This window comes from Stigmatopora argus, chromosome 12 (genome assembly GCF_051989625.1).
Source record: "Stigmatopora argus isolate UIUO_Sarg chromosome 12, RoL_Sarg_1.0, whole genome shotgun sequence".
NCBI lineage: Eukaryota > Metazoa > Chordata > Actinopteri > Syngnathiformes > Syngnathidae > Stigmatopora > Stigmatopora argus.
In genome coordinates, this window is record NC_135398.1 from 8608614 (window position 1) to 8619992 (window position 11379).

Genomic DNA, 11379 nt, shown 5'->3' on the forward strand with positions numbered 1-11379 from the left:
GCACATTATGAACATTGTGATGACATGCACTTTAGTGTTTTTTACTTCTAGACATTTAAATGATAGTACTTGGCAGTGGTGTGCCGTCAGGGCCTTCCAGGCCTTCTCTGCTGGCCTAAGAAATATCGGAATCACAGACTGATGTTAATCATATTTTGTCCATGAATACTTCTTAAATAATTCCAAATTGTCTGTTAGCTTCCTTTCATTGCTTTCCCCCCGAGTTGCACTGCTTCCAGATGTGTGTTTTCATATTGAAGCATTTAACCAATCACATTTCAGCCATTATTTGTTGCCAGGGTCAGAACTCTGCCTCAAGATCTTCACAATCAGATCTGTAGGCTCTGCTCCATTAACCAAGCGTCGATAAGACTGTTGCTTTAACCAATCAGAATTCGATTTGGTGACACCAAGGCCTTATCACAGGCGTAGGGATACGTCAACGCTTTCACCAACTATGATTGGCTAGTGATAAAGTGGACTAGCCAGAGCTACCAACGTGTATCTGGAGCGAGCTGCACAAGCATATATATTGATGTGTTGATTTAATAGCGGTTTTGTCAACTCGCAATGGCTGAAGGAGGAGAAGAAATTGACTATATATATATAAATATATATATCTATATATATATATATATATAGATATATATATATATATATATATATATATATATATATATATAATATACACACACATTCATTATACCTGCATAATGACAATAAAAGCGTTCAATTTAATACATATATGTATAGGATATCAGTTTTATATATTTACAATCATTTTTATATATAAAACAAGTGAAAATTAAATCACGTAAAGGCAGTCATGTTTAATTCAGAATTGCAGTATCGTATTCCACTTCAAAAATAGCACAATTGCCCCAAAATTCACATTTAATTTCACTAGTTTTTTTTTCTTTACCAGCTATGAAGCCCTTGCTGTTATTGAGGGCTTTATAGATAAGTGACTCAAAATGGAAAGTGGACTCTTATTTGAGTACATTTTACAAGTCTAAAGCAATTTATTAGAACAGGGATGTATACACAAAGTTTTAACGTCATGTGGCTCAAACAGTCATACAAGTAAGAAGAAAAAAGCTTCAACAGCCACCTGTACCAGTGTCTCACCATCAAGTCATAACAGAGTACTGCATTTAAAAGTACAAGGCAGTACTCTTAACTTTGCTACACTTCAGCTTCTCCCATTAAAATAAGACGCTCAGTGGCGATGCTGACACAGGTGGCTCAACGCAACAATAGTTTACATTCTGTAGATCAAGATTGTTCTACGACAGCAGACATGCAGTAGTGCTGCTGCACTCATAAAATAATAAAATACACAACAATATATGGTCTTTCAAAATGTGTGGGATTCATTTTGAGATGGTTTGGACATTACACACGTTCCCAAGTTGCCATCTTGACAATTTTTTTTCTTTTAAACTACTTTAGGAGAGAACCTGCTGACGGTTTTGACCACGCGTAGCAGACAAATACTTTCAAGGTAGCTAGAAATCACACATACAGTCGCACATTCGTAACATTTGAAATAAAAATAAACGCATTTGCTTAGTGGTCCTGAAATTTACAAGTAGTACAGTCCGTATGAGCTAAGAGGACCAGCCTAAAGATACACACCCCGCAAATAGGCGGCACAACATGGTTCAGGGAATAAAAAGCATTACTAACCAATGAATGGTCCACCCATACAGGCAAACTATTCCCCAAAATGTAACAATAATAATAATAATAATTAAAAAATAAAAGGAAAAGAGGCATTTACTTCACTGCACAACAAGCAGAAAAATAAGCTTTTCATTTTAGTAGGATATCTTGGTTGCCTGGTTACCCGTCCTCATTTTGTGCCTCTCAAAAGGAGACGGGTCGTCAGGATAATTACACTTTTCAAATGCAATTGAAGTCATACTTCAGATATCCAAAACACGTTTCATATGTAGTGTCGTGTTACCACGTCAGTTGTGTATGGTTACACGGGGAGGGAAGAAAAGCACTCCAGATCAAAGTCTTCTAGGACCCTGAAAGGTTGGCCATGATACACATGAAACCTAAAAATCGCAAAAAGGCATAATTTCAAGCAGCGCAAACAAACTCCAAACTGAATTATGCATAATCTTTAGGGGAGGAATGAAAACATCCCTGCTTTCATCTTTCAAAATACAAAATGTCACTTGTAACAAGAGGTCCGTTTCCCACTTTTTTTTGTCTTGATCTTATTTAAAAGAGGTCAAATTGAAATCCTCTGGCGATGCGAGTGGGGGATGACGGTCTTTTTTTCTCGCAATGTTTTTAAATATCAGAACGTGGTAAGCATGCAGGCCTTGTAAATTGGGAAGAAGGGGCTGATGAATGGTCTGTTGGTGACACGGTAGACTTTAAGCCAGGGCGGGGAAGGCCTCGGGGTCATCAACGTTGGGAACTGACACCCCACTCGCCTGGTGGGAAAACAAGAGATGTGGTTGGATTTAAAAAATAAAAAATCTCGTAATAAGCTTACACAATGCAAGCATTTTTTTACATTAAATGTAGCTTACATGACACAATGTCTGAATCCGTGGATGCCAGTTATGCAGCAAATTTGTAAATTGTAAATTCATTCATCATTTTTATATGTTTATGTTATTATAAAAATCAAAATGACCAAATGAACTAAATTAAAATACTTAAAAACAGAAATATTCACACTTAAAGGCACCCAAAAAACTGTATTTTTTCCCCACTTCAAAATTTTATAGTATTTAACTCATTAACAGATGTCCAATTCATTTAAACTCGGAGGACTGGCTCTGAATGCTTTTGTTTGAGTGCCACTGAGTTATAAATGAACCGATGGCTAATCCATTTGAACTGGGAAGGTCGGCAGTGGTCAGTTCCACAGCAGCTTTTCCACATGGTCGCTTCTACCCGCTTAGTATCATCATGCTGTCGTGAGCACATTTTCACCTTTTCAGAGCGCCCTCCGCCACGCGCCGGCCTGCCGCCTCCCCCGCCGCGGCCTCCCCTGCCCCCACGAGGGCCCCCGCGTCCGCGACCGGGGCGTCCCAGGTCTCCGAAGTTAATCTCCAGCTGAGATGTGATGTCGTTGGCCGGTTTGCGAAAGTGGTGGTCGGAAGATTCGTCTGGAACGCCCTGCGCACAAAATATTTAAAGATCACGTTGGCCAGAAATCATTTTTAATACAAATTCCATGTCCTGACATAGCAACATTCACCATGTCTGAAAATGAACATTTTTGCAAATCACCTTTTGGTACAGAGTTTGTGCGTCGACTTCAGTTTCCGTGTTGTCAATCAAAGCTCCAACAGGCCTCTAAAAAAAGCAGAAAATTTCAATATAGAGTTTCACAGTCACAATTATGAAAAAAAGACTTTCAATGCTATTGAACATATATGGCTGAAAGCTGTGGCTCCAGAGCCACACAAGGCTCTTTTTTTAGCCTTATGTGTGTCTATCACATAAATGGGAGCAAATTATTTTTTTTAATTCAACATTTAACCCTAGAATGGTAACCCTCTATTTCAGGGGTTACCTTTAACGCTTCTGAAATAGAGGGTTACCATGGTTACCGGGGAAAAAATGGGTCCTAAGCAAGACAGTGCAATGAAGGGTACCCATTTGTTTCCCCGGTAACCATGGTAACCCTCTATTTCAGAAGCGTGAAAGGTAACCCCTGAAATAGAGGGTTACCATTCTAGGGTTAAAGCAGTTAAAATAGTAAGGTTCCTGATATCTTTCCTTAGTTTCAATGATGTAAGTGGTAATAAGGCAAAGTTACTGTGTGGTCAAAATAAAAACAAAATAAAAATTAAGCCATTGAAAATCTTTGTTATAAGATGGAAGACACTAAAGTCAAGTCCTGTGGCATTTTGAGCCTGGGAGAGGAGTATCATGTAATAAATATAGTATTTAATTTGACTTCATCTGATGTTTTCAGTCATCTGTTAAAATTGGGAAAAGTTTGACAAGCATTCCCTAATATATTGCCATAAGCCTTTGTCACATTGAACTATATTGCTATTGGCTTTAAGCTGCAATGACGACACTCACGTCTTCGCTCTTGGACTTGTGCAGAACGTATCCTTTTTTCCACTGGCTATCCGCTCCCTCGTTAGGCTTTCGGATGTTGAATTCCACCTTGGTGCGCTCCTTGTCCTGCATGGCTTTCCACTCATCCAGCGTCATCTCTCGGGGACCTTCGGGTTTGACTTCTTCCACCTCGTTCTCCCTGCGGAGCGGAGTGGTGGTTAGGTGTCAAAATTTCCCCTCTTAGTTCTTAAAATGCAGTATTTTAATTTCAGAGAGGAAAATAAGAGCGGAGAAAAGGCAAATGTGGAGTCATTACAGAAGTGTCAAAGCTAGTCAAGCTGATTTAAGAGAGGTCCCACGTGGACAAGCCATTGATATCAGGGTGTGACGAGAATTCCCTCACAAGAATTGAACACTCACTTGTTCTCAGAGCCAGCAGGGGCCTGTTCCTCTCCCTCTGGTGCCGTCACAGCAGCAGGAGTGGGTTCAGTCCCACTGGAGAGTGCAAAAAAAGACAAGATTGTTCATTTACAAAACCTTCACCGAGTTGTCGAACAATCATCCACCCCAAAAAAAACATTTCCAAATTTAATTGTACTTTATGTCCATTATGTCAGTGACTCCTTTAACTTGTTAGACACATGGAACCCATAGTTATACTGTTTAATGAAGGAAAGTGCTCACCTGCGTTCTTCTATCATATCTGCCCAACTGTGTGAGTTGCTGCTGCTACGCTTCTCGTCGCTTCTCTGGTTCCTGAGGCAAAACCATTTCAAATGTGAGCTAACATATTTACTCAAGCAGACAATACTCTAGAACACATGTGTCAAAGTGGCGGCCCGGGGGCCAAATCTGGCCCGCCGCATCATTTTCTGTGGCCCGGGAAAGTAAATCATGAGTGCCGGCTTTCTGTTTTAGGATCAAATTAAAATGAAGAGTATAGATGTATATTAAATTTCGTGATTTTCCCCCTTTTAAATCAATAATTGTAATTTTTTAATCATTTTCTTTCTGTGTTTTTAGTTCAAAAATCATTTTGTAAAATCTAAAAATATATTAAAAAAGCTATTAAAAAAAATGTTTTAGATCTATAAAAAACTTTTAATCCAGTTCTTTTAATCAATTTATATAAAAAAATCTAAATATTATATCTAAAATTGGATTGGATTGGTTAACTTTATTCATCCCGTATTCGGGAAATTTCATTGTGACAGTAGCAGGAAAAGGCATAAATATAAGTTAGACAGTACAGTCGCAAAGGCCGCAGAACAACAAAACAAAAGCAAAAAGTACAAAGCAAATCAAAGTAAATGGAAACAAAAACAAAAACTGGAACCACACACATGAAGTCTTCCACATGATGGGGAACTTCTGCAGACTGTGACCGAGGTTGAGAATATGCAGTCACTCTTCCAAGCTTATGGTCCGCAAGTTGACGTTAAAGCGGCCCGCGAACCAACCCGAGTCTGACACCCTTGCTCTAGAATATGGGGTGCTGGGGGTTGACAATCCAACGAACGAGCAATGCGTTGCAATACTTTGAATCCCTTTACTTATCAATGTGCCCCCGCCGATCGTTTTAAAGAGACAACAAATCATGATTTATTAAACTAGTTTTACTCCTTCCAGCAACACCCACTCTACATAGCTATCTTCACAACACCTTGTTGTCCATGAATCCACCACAAGGAGCATCACATGGCCACATGGCACCAACGTGAGTCACGATAGAAAGAGCAAGAGGGAGTAAGCGAGTGAGCAAGCGAGCAAGCAAGCAGGAGAGAGATTTGATCTAAAGCAACCCTTCAGCGATTGCATGTTTGAACTGAGAGGTGCTTTCGATCGGTTATTGTTTCGCTGTTGTGGCGGCATTCTAATAAATCATTAATAAATAATTTTCCTATACTTTTGCTGTTTTGGAGAAACACAAATATTAAATACAAAATTGCGCTACACTTTTATAATTTTTAAAGGGTTTATAATGGCTAATGTTAAATATTGTGTAATGAATTATGCTAATTCAATGTAAAATATGCCTCTACTTACAAAAAAAAAAACAACAACAACAAATTTCGTAAGTAGAGGTACCACTGTACTTGAAGACTCACATTTTGTCAGTGCTGCCGTGTCGGTCATAGTCTCGCTTGCCGCGGGATTCGAAGCCTTCTCCTCGGCCCATGCCTCGGCCACGTCCACCACGTCCCCCGCGGCCGCCTCCCCGTCCTCTTGGGGGCCGCTCACCTGGAGGCCGCTCACCTGGAGGCCGCTCGCCTGGAGGCCTGAAGGCAAGAAACAATCAGGAAAAGCTCCAAAGCGATCTTCCGTTTGTAAAAACGGTGTCATGGCGATATTACTAACTTGTCAGTAAAGAAGTCACCACTGCCACCGCCTCCCTCGGGCTTTTCCTCGGCGCCGGCGGGCTTCTCAAAGCGTCGCTCACGAGGAGGTCGGCGGTCTGGCCTCTTGTCTACGGGTCGCCCATCCCCGTGGGCCCCCGGATGCTGGGAGGCCTGATGACCTTGCTGCTGCTGCTGCTCTGGCCTTCGACGTGCTCGCCGGACACCTGTCAATCAGACAAGCAGGTGCACAGTGAAAAACAGAGTGCCGAACTCGAGCACTGATGATGATTTAGCCAATAAGCTCATCTAGCATATTTGTGTATTTTCCTGTATTTGACTTTTTTATATTTCATGATGACCAATGGCACTGATAATGAATGTAATGTAATAATTTATTACTGAAATATTTTGGACATGTTTAAACAAATCTATTCAATACAACAGCATATCTTAAAGAGTAGAAGCTTAAAGCAATAAACAAGATATCGTAGTAAAATTGACTTTCAAATGAAAGACGCTTGTACTCAATACTTAAATATCCGAATTGCAGATTTCTCGGGCCTCTGATAATGAAGAAACACACACACACCCAAAAGGCAAATATAACTATAAAATACATTCCATTTTTTTGTTCAAAAATCATCTTTCCAAAATGATGACATTTCCGACTTCTATCCAAGAATGGCGTTCCAGTGTATCATAACACATTGCAATACTGCATATCTACTCACTTCAATGTCAATTTCATTTGAAATGGGACTAGTAATACGAGCAAATAATACCGAAAAAATCAGGAAGCGGATCCTTATCCACGACCGGAATCTTCATGTCCTTCTGCGACTCCCTCTTGGGCTGCTTGGCGGCTTGGGCAACGCTTTTAGCGGAGGCAGCAGCGGCGCCCTCTTTCTTCTTGTTTTCGGCAGCTTTGAGGATCTCGGACGGGTCCGACTCATCGTCCGGTAACTGGTCGAATCGGTTAGTAACGACGCAGCCGAAGCCTTCTTGCAGGTGGCCCGGCATGATGGCGCCCCTTCAGCTGTAATGACGGCCGATTCGACGAGGCGCGATGCGATTAATTCGCTGGAAGCGGCCACAAGATGGCTGGGAGAGCGGCCCCTTCTCTTCCGGTGCGAGCAACATCCGGGACACAGGGAGGCGCCCGCCAATCTCAACGCTCGGCCGTCTGCAATGCCTTTTTTTGACATTATATAACAACATGCATTAGATCAAATATAGTAGTACATAATCTGCTTTTGTAATTGCCTATGAACACCTCTCCTCTTATTGTTTTGATTGAGCGCCCGTGGGGAGGTCTCAAAAGCTCGCTTGCTTTGCTACCGATCGGGTTGCCAACTCGGAAAGGCAGATTCCAGCCCAAATTGCCTTGTAAAAGCCACCCAAGTCGATAACAGCCAAATTAAAGTCTTGTTCAAAATAACAGCATTAAATACCTGTATTAATATTTTACATATTATAACGAGAGCCGGCGGCCATGTGGATGGGTGGTTAGCACGTCGGCCTCCCAGTTCTGGGGTTCCTGGCTTTGACCCCAGGTCGCGTGGCGTTTGCATGTTGTCCCGGGCTTGCGTGGGTTTTCTCTGGGTACTTTGGGTTCTCCTCCCACATTCCAAAAAACACGCGTGGTAGCCCGATTGAACACTCTAAATTGCCTCTAGGTATGATTGTTTGAATTGGACATTTTAATATCTGTCATGACAGAAAGCTAAAGTCCAAGTGTAATTGTGCAATTATTTCCTGCACAACTTTGGGTGACCACTTCCATGACATACACTATGTCATCACGCTAAACCTAATTGGAGTCAGCGAGTCTTCTTCTGATGTCTTTCTCCAGTTGTAGAAGCTTTTCATAAAGCACGTCACACATATTGTCATCGATGTCCATCTAACAGAACACACACATTGTGAACAGCACTTTGTAAGAAGCAGCACCCCTGACAGCATCAACTGATTAGTCACTGAACTTTGAGAGACTTACTTGCCGTGGTTGTGTGTAGTTTGCACCAAATCCTGATGTTAAGCTGTGATATTTTGCCCTTGGATCCAGAGACTCCGGCGTTTGAAGGAACAGCCAATGCTGGGCAAGTCCATAGAATTGTATATTAAAAATACTGTAAGAGCTTAATTTGTATATGATTTTGGCAAGGTTTAGTGACATCGTCATACCAATGACCCAGCTCCATTATATGGTGTGAGTGTGAACGTATTCGTGAAGATCCTGATCTGCTCAACACAGAAAATAAGAAATGATGCCTTGAAAAAAATGGGCGAGGGGGCCAATGGTAACATTGGCTGCAAAAATCAATGCTTACCAGCCACATGATTGGCATGATTAAAGTCCAGAAAAAGGAGGGAAGGATACCAAAAGTAAGGTTGGTCATGACCAGCCCCGGGCATATCACGGAGGAGAAAAGCCCCTGGTGAAAAAAAAGAAATGTTTAGACACAGAACGTTTCCTGACAAGTGAGTACAGTAATGTCAAAAAACTTCATAGTGGAGTCAGTGACCCGTGTGATGAGCAAAAGCAAACCTGGCTGTTCTTATGCCTGTTGAGCGCCACGCTGAGCATGTCGGAGGCATACTTGGAAGAGCTGTAGGGTTCCGTCCCGCTTTTATGCTGGATGTCCTCTATACTGAAGGCAGTCCGCCGGGCGTTGCTTGACGAGGTCCACACGAGACGTGACGTGTGGCCCGCCTGACACAACAACGGTTCCAGCTCTCTGACCTAACACAGAAATAACATAATCAAAAATAATGCTAACAAAAAAAAGACATTTTTTTCGACTTTAAGCTGCTACTTCTTAAAGTCTGCTTACGTGTATAGTTATGAATTTTTACATGCCGCTGAGCTGTCGGCTTTCAGTAGGGTTGTCAAAAATATCGAAAGGTATGCAAGTATCGATAAGGAAATGTTGTATCCAGGCACAGTATTGGAAAAAAGTACCAATATTTACTTCTAGAAATCTAATTTAAAGAGTTAAGTATTTAATATCTATATGATTGTACGCCTAGCCTCGTCAATGGCACTGAAAGAATAAAAACGGTAGAGTACTGTATTTCCCGCACTATAAGGCGCAACAAAAATATTTCAATTTTCCCAAAAACCAGTAGTGCACCTTAAAATCATTTAGTAGGGGCTTTTAGTCCAAAATTGACAGGTATGTCCCCCTCAGACAGGGGACAGCAAAACGTCACTCTCTTAATTGAACCCTAATGAACTTTGTGTAGTTGGTCTTAATATAGCAAACAAAGCCTGTAATTAAAAGGATAATATTTTTTTGGTGTGTGTACCAGGAGAAAATGACCAAACAGGTTCGTGGCAAAAACTTCCTGCAGACCATCAGAGTTGAGCTGGTCCTGCTGCGTTAGAAGACCCTCTGCTGTTGCAAACATGTTAATGGCGTTTCTGGTGATGAAATGGAACACATGACATTAGAGCAGGCATTAAGAAAAAATGCCCTTTAACTTTAACAAATTCCATAATGAATTGGAATTTTACCTAGAGAACAAACCCTTGAAAAAAGCATTTACATGCACTTGTGGATTTGGCATTATTCCGGCATTTAGATACAAGAAGTCAATTCTTTCGTACCTGTGGAGAAAAAAATGAAATCAAAATAAACCATCAAGCGTTTCAGTGTATGTTTGTCAGCTTGAATACAAGCGTCAACCTGGCTTTGAGTTCTTGCGCAGCTCGGAACACCGACTGCATAGAACCCACATCGAGCTGCACTAGGTCCACCCGGGCCTTGGAGTGGGACGCCAACAGGGCAGAGCGGGCGGCTTCGGCCCGTTGCGTGTTCCTGCACGCCAGACACAAACGGAGCTGGGTGTCCTCAGTGAGAAGCCTTTCACACAAGGCTAAACCAATCCCACTGCAAAAAAAACAACAAATGGAAAAGATTAATACAAAAATAATGATTTGGTTGGTGTCTTTGCCTGTAGTTTTGTTAAACATGGATTCTTCATATTGTTCCCCCTTTTTAATTTCATCTATATAATAACTATAATATCCACTTTGTCTGAAATAATGCTTTTTACACAACAATACACCCGTAAGCCGAGTGGTTAGCATGTCCGCCCCACAGTTCTGGGGTCGTGGGTTTGATCCCAGGTTGGTCCTCACTGTATGGAGTTTGCATGTTCTCCGAGGGCTTGCGTGGGTTTTCTCCGGGTACCTCCCACATCCCAAAAACATGGAGGGTAGGCTCATTGAACACTCTGAATTGCCCCTAGGTATTATTGGTTGTCTGTGATTGGCTGGCCACCGATTCAGGGTGTCTGCCTTATGCCCATAGTTAGCTGGGATTGGCTCCAGCACCCCCCCCCCCCCCCCCCGCGACTCTTGTGAGGATAAGCGCTAAGGAAAATGAATGAATGAAACAACAATGTAACTTGATTTAAAAACAACAACCCAAAAGTTTACAGAAAATGAAACTAAAGCCACATTTGCAAATTTACTCTCATTTCATTTACCACAGTAATCTAATCGAGACCATTGTTTGCTACTGATCACAATCACTTTTTTGCCGATATGTGACGTACCTATTGGCGCCGGTTACAATGACAACCTTTTCCATGTCAGAATGATGATCGTTCCCGTTATTTTAACAATTTATATGTTAAAGAAAGAACCTGCGCGAGTAGGTGGTACACTTTGGACGGGTCTCATGGTTCGATTCCGGTGTAAACAAGCAGGAGCCAATCAACGACTGAGAGTTGGGACGTGGCGTGAAAGGCTGGCCAATCACAATCAGACTACGGCAAGTGACGAAAGCCAAAAAGGCCACGCCCATTAAAAAATATATTTTCAAGGAGTTGAATTATCCATTCATTTAAAGAAAGTTTCACTCAAACACTTAAAAAAATCATAAAGGGTCTGTTTTGTGCCGAATTTCATCATGGATATAAAATGATAAGATGATATTATATATTAGATAAAATGATATAAGACTTCAATATCAATCAATAAGTTCAT

The 11379-nt window shown here is 41.4% G+C and overlaps 2 protein-coding genes across 2 annotated transcripts; both read right to left on the reverse strand.

Moving 5' to 3' along the window:
- Positions 1-810: 810 nt before the first annotated feature.
- Positions 811-7534, reverse strand: LOC144085966 (SERPINE1 mRNA-binding protein 1-like). Its single transcript, XM_077615671.1, has 9 exons — positions 7166-7534; positions 6403-6607; positions 6153-6323; positions 4729-4800; positions 4465-4539; positions 4066-4243; positions 3262-3327; positions 2962-3147; positions 811-2453 (listed from the first exon to the last, which is right to left on the reverse strand). The coding sequence occupies exons 1-9, from the start codon at positions 7401-7403 to the stop codon at positions 2394-2396; spliced, it is 1251 nt and encodes a 416-aa protein (XP_077471797.1). The 5' UTR covers positions 7404-7534; the 3' UTR covers positions 811-2393.
- A 526-nt stretch (positions 7535-8060) lies between these two features.
- Positions 8061-11086, reverse strand: hsd17b7 (hydroxysteroid (17-beta) dehydrogenase 7). The gene is made up of 9 exons (XM_077615672.1): positions 10947-11086; positions 10073-10276; positions 9901-9993; positions 9693-9807; positions 8932-9126; positions 8714-8818; positions 8568-8624; positions 8380-8478; positions 8061-8286 (listed from the first exon to the last, which is right to left on the reverse strand). Exons 1-9 carry the CDS (start codon positions 10979-10981, stop codon positions 8194-8196), a joined length of 996 nt encoding a protein of 331 aa, XP_077471798.1. The 5' UTR covers positions 10982-11086; the 3' UTR covers positions 8061-8193.
- Between the last annotated feature and the right edge of the window lie 293 nt (positions 11087-11379).

Excerpts from the sequence above, each read along its gene's own strand:
- LOC144085966 (XM_077615671.1), bottom strand. The coding sequence starts at position 7,403 with ATGCCGGGCCACCTGCAAGAAGGCTTCGGCTGCGTCGTTACTAACCGA. Across the intron at positions 3,328-4,065 it reads ACAAGTCCAAGAGCGAAGAC|AGGCCTGTTGGAGCTTTGAT; the intron begins GTGAGTGTCGTC and ends TGCTTTTTTTAG. Across the intron at positions 2,454-2,961 it reads GCGGAGGGCGCTCTGAAAAG|GCGAGTGGGGTGTCAGTTCC; the intron begins GTGAAAATGTGC and ends TTTTCCCACCAG.
- hsd17b7 (XM_077615672.1), bottom strand. The coding sequence starts at position 10,981 with ATGGAAAAGGTTGTCATTGTAACCGGCGCCAATAG. Across the intron at positions 10,277-10,946 it reads ATTGTAACCGGCGCCAATAG|TGGGATTGGTTTAGCCTTGT; the intron begins GTACGTCACATA and ends TTTTTTTTGCAG. Across the intron at positions 9,808-9,900 it reads TTCAAGGGTTTGTTCTCTAG|AAACGCCATTAACATGTTTG; the intron begins GTAAAATTCCAA and ends TTTCATCACCAG.